This window comes from Tachysurus fulvidraco, chromosome 6 (genome assembly GCF_022655615.1).
Source record: "Tachysurus fulvidraco isolate hzauxx_2018 chromosome 6, HZAU_PFXX_2.0, whole genome shotgun sequence".
Lineage (NCBI taxonomy): Eukaryota > Metazoa > Chordata > Actinopteri > Siluriformes > Bagridae > Tachysurus > Tachysurus fulvidraco.
The window spans coordinates 16,855,692-16,870,872 of record NC_062523.1 but is presented as its reverse complement, the minus strand read 5'-3'; the positions used below and the strand labels follow the sequence as shown (position 1 = coordinate 16,870,872).

General features: G+C 38.3%; 1 protein-coding gene across 4 annotated transcripts in view; it reads left to right on the top strand.

The window, feature by feature from the left end:
- epha3 (eph receptor A3) overlaps window positions 1–9,737 on the top strand; it is a 69,795-nt gene extending 60,058 nt beyond the window's left edge. For 3 of the 4 annotated variants that reach the window (XM_027164769.2, XM_047815223.1, XM_047815224.1), the window contains 4 exons: window positions 1,409–1,558; window positions 2,169–2,362; window positions 5,691–5,840; window positions 8,718–9,737. In XM_027164769.2, the coding sequence (XP_027020570.1) occupies window positions 1,409–1,558; window positions 2,169–2,362; window positions 5,691–5,840; window positions 8,718–8,823 (600 nt within the window). In that variant the 3' untranslated portion in view covers window positions 8,824–9,737. Of the gene's footprint in view, window positions 1–1,408; window positions 1,559–2,168; window positions 2,363–5,690; window positions 5,841–8,006; window positions 8,100–8,717 lie in introns of all 4 variants that reach the window. The other variant, XM_027164770.2, reaches the window with a different exon arrangement.
- The last annotated feature ends 5,444 nt before the right edge of the window (window positions 9,738–15,181 follow it).

Genomic DNA, 15,181 nt, shown 5'->3' with positions numbered 1-15,181 from the left:
GAAAGTAATTACATGCGTCATCACTGATAGAAGTTTAAAAGGAGAATCCCGTGCTTACAATTTTTGGCCACAATTTTTAGTCACAAAAAAACTCCGAGAGGTACTCCTAAAGTCATGTCAGATCCTGAGACTAAATTGCCTCACACTCACTTTATTCTCTCAGCCAACCTCTCAGTAAATAACTGTGAATTAATGACTATATATGTCCATCTGACAAACACCTCAGAAGGCATTCGGCAGCAGAGCATACAGTCACGGAATGAAGAAATTATTTATGATTTCTGATAAGACTAATGAGAGTCCATCTCAACATCGCTGCCTAATTTAGAGTGTATGTTTATTTCACACTTCAAGCATATGTTTAGTAAAGGGAATGAATTGCACATTCACTTGGAGAAAGTTAAAAACCTTTTCATTATTATCAGTGTACCAGCATCAACTTAAAAGTGTATTGCTTGGATCACAAGAGTTTTGAACAAATAGCATTTGTCTTAATGTAGTGCATTCATGAGTCCAAATCCAGACAATTCTATAGCAGAAAATTACAATCAATGATAAATACATTCTCATCCAATGAGATAATCCGGTATAGTTTCCCTATCCAAGATTGAGATGTCTCTGGCTTTGCCCAGTCTGCCTTTTCATATTTAATGTGGCCATTTTCACCTTCAGCCTCTACTAAAGCCAGGGGACAGGAGAGGGTAGACATATGAGATTTTGCCCTCATTAGTGGTAATCCCCTGTGCTGATAGAGCTGGGGTTGTGTGAGTGTGCTCAGTGGGGAGACCTGCATGCAAGTGAATTTATTTGCTGAGGACCAGGTGTTTGGATAAAGCTGGGCAGGAGTTGTGTTACTTGGCTGTGTAGCTAGTTAGCTTTGGCTCCACCACCATTCTCTTTCTTTCCGCTCCTGCTGCAGCAGAGAGGGCTGATCTCAGTGTAACTCCAGCCTGGGAGCTCAGGCAGAGCTGGGTAAATACAGTTCAGCTCCTCAGGGAGGCGACTTTGCAGATGAAAGCAGCTCAGGCAGCACTAAAGTGCAGACCAAGATCAGTGCAGATCAGAGTCCTGTGGTTCAACCTTTCTTACACACATGCTTTTCTGCCAGGTCCTGTTCAACAGCAAACAAATGCTAATGCTAGCACAGCAGATATTACATCAGCACTGTAATTTTATTCATTACATGCATAACAGTTTGATATTTCCGCCTTCCTCGTGTAAGCCGTCTTACATGTGGCCTGCTTAAAATGTGTGACACTACATTTTAGATAACACAGAGCATACTGATCAGATATTTTGTTAACCTTAAAATGAATACATTAATGATAATAACATGCTTCTCTTGTCTCCTGTAACAGCCCGACATTTAAAACAATTACATGGCTAATGAGTCCTTGTCATTCTTCAGGGTGGCAAAATCCCAATCAGGTGGACAGCACCAGAAGCTATCACTTATCGCAAGTTCACTTCAGCCAGCGACGTGTGGAGCTACGGTATTGTGCTGTGGGAAGTCCTGTCCTATGGAGAGAGGCCTTACTGGGAGATGTCCAACCAGGATGTGAGTAGAGCAACATTACTATGGCAGGATAATGAACATCCTGCTGTGAGAGGAAGTAAAGCATGGCATGAACAGGTGGCAAACATATCCTGATACTGATCACCTGAATGCTTTCACGCATGCAGAGAAAGCTCACTCAACTTCACACAGACACTATACTGAAGAAGTATCAGGGCTTTCTGACAAATCAGTAATCACTTATCAATTGTCATTTAAGTCATTTAAAGTCACTTCACCTAGTAATAAAACATAAGATTTTATTTTTATTTATTGATAAAGTGCATGAACATTCTTAGACATGAACCTAAGAATCAAACGATGTTATGTGGTTGCTAGCAGGGCTAGCTTAATAGTATTCTTAGACCCTGGCCGACCTGCACTAGCATGAGGATATGTTTTGTTGAGACTATGAGTTGTTACAGTATGATGGATAACTGTGTCTACTAGATGCTGTAAATAGAAATGTAAGATGCCAAAATGGATTTGTTGACAATGTTGATTCCAAGCAAATAGAAGTAAAAAAAAAAAAAAGTCTGGAAATTGATCATCTAGTTGAACATCAGACCGTAACAGCATAGTATTGATATTGCTTGTCATTTCCATGACTTAGGTGATCAAAGCAGTGGATGAAGGCTACCGTCTTCCTCCACCAATGGACTGCCCTGCCCCTTTATATCAGCTAATGCTGGATTGCTGGCAGAAAGACAGAAACAATCGGCCCAAGTTTGAGCAGATTGTCAGCATCCTGGACAAGCTTATACGTAATCCAGGCAGTCTGAAGATCACAGCCAGCACCACCTCCAGGTAATTGATGGTTCGTCCACCCACAGTATCCAGAAGCGCAGAACAGAACATGTGCTTATTGCAAACTGCCACCCACTCCTGTTCTGCTCTGTGTCACTTTCTGTTCATCAAAATATAGCTTTCTCATGAAACTTAATGAAAGGAAGCAGCTTCTTCCTCCTTCCTTTATACTCTCACATCACTCAGGTTTCTACCACCTCTAACTGGTCACTGGTCATTTTACTTAACTGTCCTGATGAAACATCTGCTGGAAATTATTTTTCGCTGTTTTTGTTTTTTTTGTTGTTGTTGTTATTAATGGAGCCACTTTGCTCAGTCACTGTCTGGAGACAGACACAGTGTGCAATGAATAAACTCTTGCTTTCTTCTTGACCTGGTCACTAGAATATGAAGGATGCCCTAGTTATTAGTTAATAAGTATCTGTCATATGTACTGTATTCCTACACAAAGATGATCACACAGATAAATGTTCACCTTTACACTTCCTACCATTGTAGAAATGGCCTTGCCTAGCCTTTTCGTTTCTGTGTCAAAATAGACCTGAACTTAGCTTTACCTGAGTAATATCCTCTTACATTTGTTCATTCAGTGCCAATCTATTAAATGTAGCAGGGAGCTATTTAATTATTAATATGCCCAAGCACATAACTGTGACTAATGATGTCTTAAGGAAGTGCAAATATGTGCCAGGGAGTTCACTTGTAATTTTCCTAATTGGTTTTTAACATGGAGAGCCAGGGAGCAATAGACCCAGGTGATTTATTGCTCAGAGGTGCTGAAAAAGTCATTCTACAGTCTCAGCTGCACCCGCTCTCATGCACCTCGTTTATCTACAAGCCCTATGTGCTAATGGATCAGCAATTCAGCCAGCTTTAACACCCGGCCTCAGGCTCCAAGACCTGACCCTCAGTCAGAGGGATGAGTAAAATCCACAGAGCGTGTTACACAGGAAGTGAAACAGAGGCACTCTTCCAGCTCAAAGATGGCTCAGGCACCCTGCTCCACTTCACAGCAAGAGGTGCATTCCTGTCCGTGATGAAGCTGCCCAGATGTCTCTCCTGCAACGGAGAAGGGCAAGTTCTTCCTCCTCCCTTTTCTCCCCCGAGAGCATTAAAAACTAGATACTACGCAGCCGCAGTTATTTAGAGGTCACCACACCAGTAGGGAAAGGGAGAAAAAAGATAGGAACAGACAGAGAGGCAATTGTTTACCCCTAGTTTTGTCCCACGTGTCTGATGCACTCACACCGCGAGAAGGCTCAGAGTTGAAGAGCCAGCAGGTTTTGGACACAGGGGTTTTAGGCTATCACTTCCATTTCCAACAACAAAGCTGTTTCTTTTCATGTTTGGCCTTCCCTCTGTGCTGTATGTGTTTTGTTGAGAATTCAGTGTGGTGTCTGAAAATAAACCATCAGATCAAAACACAAAAGAAACAAACCTTGAGGTCATTCATAGTTTACTGGTATAGTCAGTGGGTTAAGCACAGAGTTTGAGTGATGCATTCACATCAGTAGTCTCTCTGTATCCTTGGGGAAAATTGTTCTTTGCCAGCTTTCACCTGAGCTCAGAGAACATCTGTTCAACACTGCAATCCCACGCTGACCGATTGTTCAGGTAACCTGAGATCTAAGATCATGCTTTTAACATTTTATTTTGAAACATAACTAACAATGGCAACATTTACATTTAAACTTAAAATTTTCCACAATCATTTACTTCATATTTGGTGAATGGGTTCAGAGGAGTATAAAGCCGAAGGATGCATAGTTTATTGGACACAATGTATAAATCATCTGTTTGTGTGTCTAAATATTTTTAATTTCACCTATTAGTTCACCTCCGTGTCTATTTGTCACAGCTGTTACTGCAGGCCTTCCCGTTGTCCGCCATTAAACAACTGTGTCTGGAGGATAAACTTACTGATATTTTAATTTGCTTATACACATTACTATTAATATCCATCTCCAGGGGAATCATAATCGCATTTCCTACATTTGATTCTGCTGGTTTTGATCAGGTTTTCTGTTCTGTTCTTTAGGCTTTTTTTTTTTAAGTATAATCCTTACTGAACTGGTCAGAAACCCATCACTGACCATTTTCAATTTGAACTGATATGATTTGCTATGAACTGGTTTCGGCCTTTTCATATGAAAATAAAATTTATTTTCAAATTTGCTCAACTTCTTCCGTCACGTGTTGAAGAGACAGAAAAAATACTTTGTTTAATTGAATAAAGCAATAGGCATCTAAATAATGGTAAAATACAGCAAGATTGCTTAGCTAAATCTGTTTTGAGTTAACATTAAGTTTGATTAAATTAGAATGTTTTACAGAATGTTTAAATAGAACTAAATTAAAAAGGCTCAGCTTGCCAAAGTAATGATAAACTGTCTCATATTTATATGTTTGTAAATCTAACTGGATTGTTTTTATAGTAATGTAACTGATTGTGTCTTACCGGTTCCACTGAATTATTCACTTTTTGGACAGTTTTTACCCGGTACACGTGCTTCTGATACACACACAACCAGTAGAAATAAGCATACGAAGAAAATGTCAGTGATGGTGATACTGTAAAATAAATTTTCCTCCATGGATTAGATTTCATCAGGGAATGTTTGGCATAACATGGATGGAGGAGAAAGGTTTTGCATCTCCACAGGTATTTCCTTACAGAGACCATTCAGGCACGCATGAGCTCTCTGTGTTTGTTCTATTAAATATGCACTTTTATGAGCTTCTCATTTGGACCTTTTTCAAATAAATGATTACATTTACTGCTGGGAAACTAGAGAAATGGATTGTGTAGTGTGGTGAAATAATCTCTGTTACAGTGGATAGGACTAGGTAAGGAACCACATTGCTTTTTCTCTTGTTCGATATTATTTAAGTACAGAATAAATAATGGTAATGCAACTCTTATCAATACAATACAATACAAGTTGTATACAATACAAGCAGAATAAATACATGTCATACTTTTTATCCATTTATAGTTATGCTTCATGTTCCGGAAGCCTCTGAAACAGAGTTTCTCACATCACTCATGTTATAACAGCTATAAAGATATAACTAGTCATTCCTTCACCAGTCTCTTAAAGTCTTCTGTCCACAAAGTGTCTTCTCAAGGAAAACGTCACGCTGTATAAGTTACCATAGAAATAATAACAAGCACAAGAATATAAACCTTGCTGTTGGCACTAGTGTTAGAGTGGTGGTGTTCTAAAAAGTTCATCAACACCTTATTACAAATCAGATTAAAGGGATAACAACAAACTCATTCTCTAAAATATTTACAGTTTTCACATTCATTGTCTTTGTAATCCAGGCCTGTTAATCAGCTCCGGACCAGCACAGATATCACCTCATTCAGCACTGTGGGCCACTGGCTGGAGAGTGCAAGGACTCTACCCTGTAAAGAGGCCTTCAGCGGAGTCAGCTACAGCTCTTGTGATACACTACCCAAGACCTCTGCAGAGTAAGACTGCCTTCCTCTCACTGTATTCCATCACATACACATGTTCAGGTTTGGGTGGGGAAACATATAACCGTGTGTCTGGTAAAGATGTATAACACATAAAGTGATTTGTGATGACTTGAGTGCAGTATACATATCAGAACTTAGAAATGTTTGATTACTTAAGCATCTCCTTCCTCTCAACTGCAACAGCTATGTTTTTTCGTAGTGACAAAGCAGCAGACGTACAGAAACCTTTTTAAAAAGACTGTCACATAGAGGCAAACTAGAAACAAGTCAGACAGGCAGCACGAGTGTGGTCCCTTTTATGTGTGAACTGGATGTTGTGACCACCCATACCACTCAACACGATAAAGGCCTCATTTACAAAGCTCTTCCAATTAAAATATCAATCCCAGCTTTGGTTCACATATTTGCTTCTACTTCTGGGGGAAAAAAGTTGTAGTAGCTGGCAAGGAACTTTCTCATAGCCCACATAACATCTGTACAGACACTTTCCCCCTTCAGCTGATAAGGTATTTGAAAGAGTAAATAACGTGACATTCATAATCAACATGATCAAAGCCTTGGTCCTGGAGCAGTGGTTTTCTTGTTCTCTGGAGGAAATAGCTAACCAGCAAGAGATCAGCCTCTGAGAATGCTTTATGTGTGTATTTGGCTTAGAGGGCTGGGTAAATAATTATATGCAAATAGATTTTCTCTCCCATATCCATGACCCAGAATAGGGCAGCTTAAAATGCAGATGTTTTCTCATGACTTGGCCTTGTATAAGAAGTCAACTGTGGAGACAATAGAAGTTGAGCTTTAAATGACAATTATGATGAAATACTCCTAAAATGGCTTTGAATAATTTTGTGTACAATACAGAGCAACACAACCTCTGAAGCATTAACTTAAAACTTTGGATTTGTAGAGTACACACTGTTCATCCTGATAATAGGGTGTGGTTGTGATATTTGGGTTTTCTGGAGTAATAGCATGCTGTCAACTGAACAAAAAGCCAAAAATCTGTTTTCTATGTTAATTACACATCTCTGGAAATGTGTCTGTAACTGTTACCATGACATGTGTATATTGTTAGATTCTACACTTTGAGACTTTTTTACATGTTTATCTGAATGCATTTTGACCAAATTGACTTTTCTAAGATCATTAAATCGTTGTGTCAAGTAAGAACTGATTGATATGAGAATCTGTCAGTTATACAATATGATATATTTACAAAGTATACCACAACATATCTTGTGTCTATGCAAGTCATCTGTAAAAGTGAGTTTTATAACAAACATAAGAAAGAACTGAGGTTTAGTGTCTGCATCTTTGTTCAATATCAGGGTGCACTGGTGATGATATTATCAGCTACAACTTTATCATATAAATGACTTCATTATTGGTTTGAAATAAGTTTGATATAAAAAACTTAAAGATAAATAAATAAATACATAAAAAAAAGCAAATAAAATATTTGATTTGAGCCTAAAACCTGTAGTCCTAATGTGTCAACCTCCTAGCATTTGCACATTTAGCTTTTTATGAGCACCAGCACCAGCTGTGTCTTTATGTTTTATACAGAAAGAAGTGTGCTTGAAGTGTGTGATGATAAAAAAAATACCTCTATGATAGATGACAGTCCTTTTTTCTAATTTCCAGATTCATTACTGTCTAAATACTTATACTTAGTATATAAAACAAAAAAAAAATATGTTCTCTCCAGTAGCCAACTTGTCAGATCAGATGCACTTGTGTTCCATTTATTTCTGTATTAACCGTCCTCAGGAGACAGATTTCTGGATTACTAAATTAAGCCTCTGTCACCAAAGGAAATGTTTTCATGTCCTGACAGTATACTATTTCTGCACAAAAGGAAACATGCTCTTATCAAAAATATCAAACTATCTAATAAAATACAGTCCATTTACCAGAAATCTCTATTAGCTCAGTTCAGACTGAATGAAAATAAATTAAAAGTCCAGAATGTTTAATCAGCCAAATTATCAATGCAGATAACATGTGCATTTCTATATTATATATATATTATTTATTATATATTATATAATAAATCACCCATGGAATTGATAACTGATCCATATAAATGTCAGTAATCAGATATATCACAGCTAGTAAATATGCTGTAGCAGTCACTTTAAAGGTTTGCTTTGTCCTTAGAATCTGCCTGGCTGAGGTCAGGCCTGCAGCCACTTGTCCTGAGTGGGAGCCGTCCATGGGAATTACGACTCTTTAGGCCTTACAGTGTGGACGGTGGGTTTGGATTGTGGTTTTCTGTGTGCTGGCTATCTCCTAAAACCTCTGCTCTACAAGATGCTGACTTCACATGCTAAAAGACACAGTTAATTAACAGTGCGATTCTAACCTAGACAAGCTTGTACTAATACGCTTTGATAAAGTTCAACATAACAAAGCTGTGAGATGGGACAGTATTTTTGCAGAAAAGGGAACTAAAGCGAACGCTGCACTAATTTGTTAATGTCACACTGTTTTAAACAAGTGTTTCAGGATGTTAAAAATAACATTAACAAAGAAAACAGTCTAACTTCAACTGCTGTGCATGGGATGAGTAATTTATAGCATGCCTGGTGGACCTGCAGTCTCTGTTCTCTTACATAGTGCATGCAAATATAAAAGTGCTGTATTCCTCATCCTAAAATTTAACTCTGAGCAAAGGAATTTTAACCCTGACCTTGTTTCTGTTAAATGACCAAAGCAGCAAGTTAAACCTTTTTATCACAGAATCCTGGAATCAGATCTTCCTCAGCCAGTTTATTTGTCCAAAGCAATTTTCCTGTCTCTTGATTAACTTGTCATTCAGTGAATATTGTACAACTCATACAATTTTTTTCCCTCTTGTTCATCTCCCAGGGACTTCAAGAAGGTTGGTGTAACATTTGTTGGACCTCAGAAGAAGATTGTGAGCAGTATCAAAGCACTTGAAACACACTCAAAAAATGGCCCAGTTCCTGTCTAAAAAGAGAATGAAAAAAAAACTTATTAAAAGGATGGACAAAACAGAGAGAAATTCAGGAGACTGGTGCTGCATTTGGTTTTAAAAGACAGAAATTATGAATCCGAGGAAAAAGCATAAACAACAATGTAAGCATATCAGGGCACAGGAAAGCAACACTCCTGGAGAATGGCTGTTTTCCAGCATCTAATAATGTTGCTCAGGCAGAAAGTGTGCCTCATGGCCTGTTAATGGTTTGCTTTATGCAATAAAGAAGAATAAAAAGCAGGTGGGGCTTCTCTGAAAAAACTAAGCTCTGGGGCAGGACTCTAGCTCCCATAAGCCCTCCACAGATCAGCAGAGCACTGTCTGAAGAGCAAGATGAAGCTTTCAAGAACTTGGAAGTGTCTCCTCTGTGCAGATACAACTAACAGCTCTTAATACATGACATGAGGGTAATAAAATGCAAAAACTTTGTAATGCAGCCACCCTTTTGGAGACAATGGACTCAAGCCTAAGGCCTGTTCCATCCAAACACCTCACTGGTATTCTGTAATGTTGGATGGGGAACGTCTTAGCTAGTTGAAGAGAAAAACCCCTGCCAATACATAAGAGATGCCTTTAATTTCAAGATTTCCCTAGAGAACAAGAGAGCTGGATTCCAGTAAACTACAGTGCAATTGAAGAAGAAAGAAACCAGGAATGTCCAGTAAAGGCAAATTATTATTTAACCATTTTTTTTCTTTTCTGTGGCAGTGACACATTGACCAGAACATATGATTACCTATTACACAATTAGAAAATATGGATCAACAATAAGATACTATGTATGTACTCCTTTATTGTGCTCTTTATGCCACTTAAAGCAGACACTTTATTTTTGATGTTGAAAAAACCTGTAACTGATCAATTGCATTAAAGGAAAGTGAATATGTGAATTTGTGAACTACTTGAAAGAAAAATCAATGCAATTGTAAAGTCAATCCATAATCTGGCTTCCTTCTGAGCAACATTCAGAGATCAATCAGAGAAACGTTTTGGAATGTGTCAAAAGTTATTGTACATGTGAAGACATCTGTATCTGTCCAGCAAGATCTCAGAGAGAGAAGGTCAGAGAACATAAGTGTAGTAGGGCATCGGACATGTTAGATATGATGGGAATGAAGGGCCTCACTGAGGAGCAAAGTGTATCATTTCCTGCTGTGAAATTTCATAAAGTTTCAAATGGCACTAATATATTTGAGGGAACGTACTTTAGGGACAGTTTTAAGTAATATGTCCTTAATGCAGAAGCTCAGGATGCACAGCCCTCATTCAATTTTAGGATGAAAAAGAGACAACAGAAGTAAATACCATGCAACCGACTACTTCAGACTGATGTTCTGTACCATTTGATCATCATTGAGTTTTTGGCTACACACAGAAGCAGAAATGATATGATGGGGAAGGGAATGCAGCATGCTTCAAAATGGTTCTTTATGGGTCTTGACATGGTTTATTCAGATCATGAATAATCTAGAAAATATACAGTGACTTTTAGCTCTTCCTTTTCAACCCTTCAATCTGCCTGTAAATGTTGCTGTTCCCTCAGCTCTCAGCATGTACATATGTAAACACACCCTGTAATAACAGCAATGGTGAACGCACCCGGCCATCCTTTTGTACAAATGTTTGTATGTATAAAAGAATGAAAGAAAATCTGGAAAAAAAAATCGTTTGTATTATATTTTATGCTTTTTGTATCTTTTTTTTTTACTTTACAAAAAAAAATCAACAGTAATTACCTATTTATTTGATAACAAACAGTATATCGTGCTAATTTGAGTGTTTTTTGTTTCGTAGCATACAGTAAGTTATGATATGGTTGTGATGACATTATCAGTGTTGTGCGTTTTACTTCATGAAACATGACCTCTAGAGAGCAATACTGTTTTTTTCCACCCTGTCCTCCTCTACTATTTCTTTAGAGTGGTTTGTATGTGTGTATGAGGATATAAGTGGGTGTGTAAATGTAGATGGCCTTGTCTACTAATGTAAAATGATTTGTAGTGGAAACATTTATATTTTTATAATAAACTGTGTAAAAGTATTTTCTAAAGAATGAATGCAGAGAGGATTGTGTCATGGTGATTTTACTTGACCGATCTCCTGTTCCGTTGATCGTAATGACGATGCTTTGGGGCAAACATCCTAATAATCCCTTTAGTCACCATCTTTTGCCTCTCTGTCAGGCACAGGGCTGGCAACGAGAGTTACATTGCAATGTAATGCTACAACCCAAGCAGAAAGTTCCTGCAGATTCATCTGGTATATTTTCAGAATCAGTAATGCTACAGCAAGAAGCCAGTTACTCTGTGGAAGAAGCCATATGTTTACCCACAAACGCACATGAGTGACTAAGTTTGATCTTTGTTTTCCGTATGGCTAAATTGCTTATCTAGAGATCTGAAGATGGATTAAACCTGTTATAAAATGGATCTGCTCATTCATGTGGTTTGTGCTTCGAGATTGGTCAGAAAATTCTCACCCACAGTCGGAAATTATAACAAGATACGCCCTTCTACTTGTGAATGATACTGAAATCTATAAACAACCATCCTATTGTGTTGTTGTTTCATATAATTATGCATCATCCATGTGGTTCCCATTTACCAGATCTCTTGTGTCTTAAGAACATAACAAATATTCAATATAGGTCATGTTACAACACATTTTCAATAAACAAATAAATAAACAAATCCTTATTCTTCCATACATACTTAGACCCTGGGTTTATTCTGTGATTTAGTTTTTTTATGCATTTTTTTTTTTTTGTAAGATTTCCAGAGCCATCAAACCCAACAGCTTGAGATATGAGTGATGGGAAATCTGCTCTGCCCAGAAAGCATGAGACAGAACAGATGTGAAGGGCCAGATGTGCTGGAAGTTGACAGTCCCTGGAAAAGGAGAGATCAGGGTGAGATCAGGGTGAGAAGCAATGCAGAGAGTGTGTGGGATGCTGCTCTGTTAGTTCTGCAGGTGATGTAATGCCCGCCATTGTTCCTCCAATGCTCCTGTGTGCTAAAAGAAATGACATGAGATGTAAAGCATTAAGACAGGCAGAAGTGTGCAGAACAAAGCCACATGATCGTAGTGTAGGACAATGTTTACTCTCTGTGAGCTTAAGCTTCTTTGTAGCACCTTTTGTGGAATAGTGTGAATGATGGAAAAAGGGATTTCTTTTTATAATATAGACAATTTTGGATACATGACTCTGCTATGAATCACTCAAGATGGTTTGACATTGATAGTATACAAAATCTTAAATAGCAACTGCTAAACTGCTTAATATCAGATAAATATGATTGCTGCATTTTTTTAAAGACACCCAGAGACACATCAGTCTTCTTCGTTCAGCCTTTAAAAAATGTCTCCAGCTGTTTGCAGCTGCAGCACGAAGCAGAACAACACCTTGCAAAGCCATAAACAGCCTTGATACTAGCAGCTTAAACTAAGGGCACGTTATCCTCCAATGTCACTTCCTGAAAAGGGGTCATGGGTCAGCAATAAAGCTGGAGATGGCATGTTAATTCAAGCTTTGCATTTGTCCCTTAAGATGGAAGAGTCTTCATTTAAAATCTCATTGCTACAACCTTTGTGCCTTTTTTAATCAAGAGCCTTCTGTAGGTTAATGAACTAGATATAAATGGGGCATTTAATCTGTCCACTAATGAATTAGACTGAATGCCACAAGGCTGAAGCAACTTTGTCACTGTGTGTGTGTGTGTGTGTGTGTGTGTGTGTGTGTGTGTGTGTGTGTGTGTGTGTGTGTGTGTGTGTGTGTGTGTGTGTGTGTGTGTGTGTGTGTGGTGTTGATGATGACTGAACCGTATGGAAAGGCTGTAGTCTCTGTAGTACATTTTACGGGGACTGGCTCGTCAATCTTTCTGTAACCAAGGGAAAAGTCAATAGCATTTCAAGTAGGAAGCAGGTCATGGGATTAAACACGTTCCTCTGTTCCTGTTTGTATAACAAATGACCTGTCAGATGCAAGAGGGAACTTCATCACCATAACTGCCCGACTATGATGTTCTTCCTTCCATGGATCAAGGAAGATATCATCCTTTGTCCCTATTTCTCATTTATACAATTTCCAAAAACTTAACATTGCAGCTTTGATATAAGAATTCAACAAAAATTTCTAATGTTTTATTTAATTAAGCCTGTTCAACGAGAAGTATTGCAAGTTCTGGCTTTTGCACACATGGGAGATTGTTGCCAGCTAATGCAGTTATACTTTATTGTCTGAAGTGGAACACCACTCAACTACACCACTCAAGTGAAAACCACTCAAGTACACTGACTGGTATCCAAACATTTACTATGCATGAAATATAGTCACTTACATTTCCAGAGCTGAAATCAGACAACTTGCTGCAGCTCTGAGAATGTACTGTAGGCTTCATCACATCATGGCCATTGGCTTTGCTCTTGTTATGATCAAGGCGAAGCTGAGTCACTATAATCCATCATTGCATGTGTACTGAAATGTGGCAAGTACTCAGTTAACATCTTGTTGTGTTTGTCTTAATTGTGGGTCTGTTTAAATCATAAAGCTAAGCAGCACAGGCCAGAACAGATGGAGTTAAGGCGCCTGTGTTTAGTGTCTTTACTCTCTGATAAAAGCAGCGTATGATGTGCTGTCATGGATTCTGCACTCACAGCTTGAGTATGTCTCTTCATACATGCATTTGATTATATTATTTCATTAGTGGTGAACCTTGGCGCTATAGAACCCGTAAAGCCTGAGTGTCAAACACGGTCCCCTGTGCTGCGTATGCACAATACAATCCCATGTTGGATATATATTTCATATAGTACTGTCATAGATCAAAAGCAGTTAAATGGACCGTTTTGATGATTTACAGACTTCTAGCTGCTTTCGTCTTTGTCTGTGCCTTTTATAGAATGATCCCTGCTGTGTACTCGTTACTGACTACTGTTGCCATTATCTTCTTCCCTTAGCTATAAATGTGATGACTTGAAGTGCACTTAATCTTGTCGTTGCTTTTTCTATCAAACATAAAGTTATTATACATGTTAGCACCTATTTTTCCTCAAGCGCTTTAACCGATTTATGCTCAGTTTTTCCTTTTATAGTGTTAAGACACCTGTACACTTGATTTTTTTTTCCTTTTCTGTTTACTAAATGGAGGAAATTCATTTAAAGGTTATATTACAGTGAAGTGTAAACATTGTCAGAGCAGATCAGGCTGCTTGCAACAAAGGGGGTAACATCTGGACACTCGGGGGTTGGGGAGGATGGGGCTCCCTATGGGCTGCACTGTGCACCAGACAAAGAAACCACAGAGCTGCTTGGAAGCAGCATGCTGGGAGGGGAACCCACAAGAGCACAGGCTTTACCCAGGCTGAGAGGAAGCTGGAAGAATCTGCCATAACTCACTTATAAAACAACACGAGTCCATGGCTGCTTTGACCTCAGGCTCACAGGCAGTGCAGTACTAGCAGCCTTTGCTCAATTCCTGCATTTAGAGAGGGGCTGCTTTTCTTTTATGTTTACTTTGAGAGCTTGATGGCTTCCAAATCCACAAATCTTAAAATTGCAGGAATGCAGTTGTTTTTTGTTCTAATTTAGTTCCTCTCATTAGCTGAGCTTGCCCCTCCTTCAGTGTGCAGAATGTTTCCATATAGTTCAGACATGACTAATCCTTTCCGCCCTTCCATCATGAAATTTAGCACAACCTCAAATATACTAATTCCATGGGTATTATGATTCTCTGTCCTCGCTTCTGGACTGATTCCAAATGAGGCATTTTATATTTCTCTACAAATGCATTATTTCTTATAATCAAGAACTTATTTAAACATAATGCATAGTATATTGATAATTATATACATATCATATAAAAGTTTAATTCATCCCCTTTCCCTTATCTGGATAATTTGTTATTAGTTTGTTTTTTTAAAGAAAAATTGGATTGTAAAAAGTAAATTATTTAATTTAGTTTAACAATAGGCCTAATCTGTGACCCCAGAACAAATCCCTCCTGTTTAAGCTTTATTGAAATGAAGAAAATACTCAAAACAATAAGTAAATTCTTTGTAATAATAAAAGCTCTGCATAAAATTTAATGGAAATGACGGGTTACTCATTCATGTGTGCACCCAGGGATGCAACAAATTTTAGTGATAACGCACCAATTCACAAATCATAAATCACTTAGCATGCTATTGTTCATTAAATGGAACATGTTTCCCCAATTAGGAGTTGTCACAACAGGGCCTCCTCATTCAGAGTGCAGCGCTGTACAAAGGCCTCCCGTCGGGAAGAGTGGGTGTTTTTTTCTCTTCTTGCTTTGTTGTTCTGCTGCACCAAGGTAAA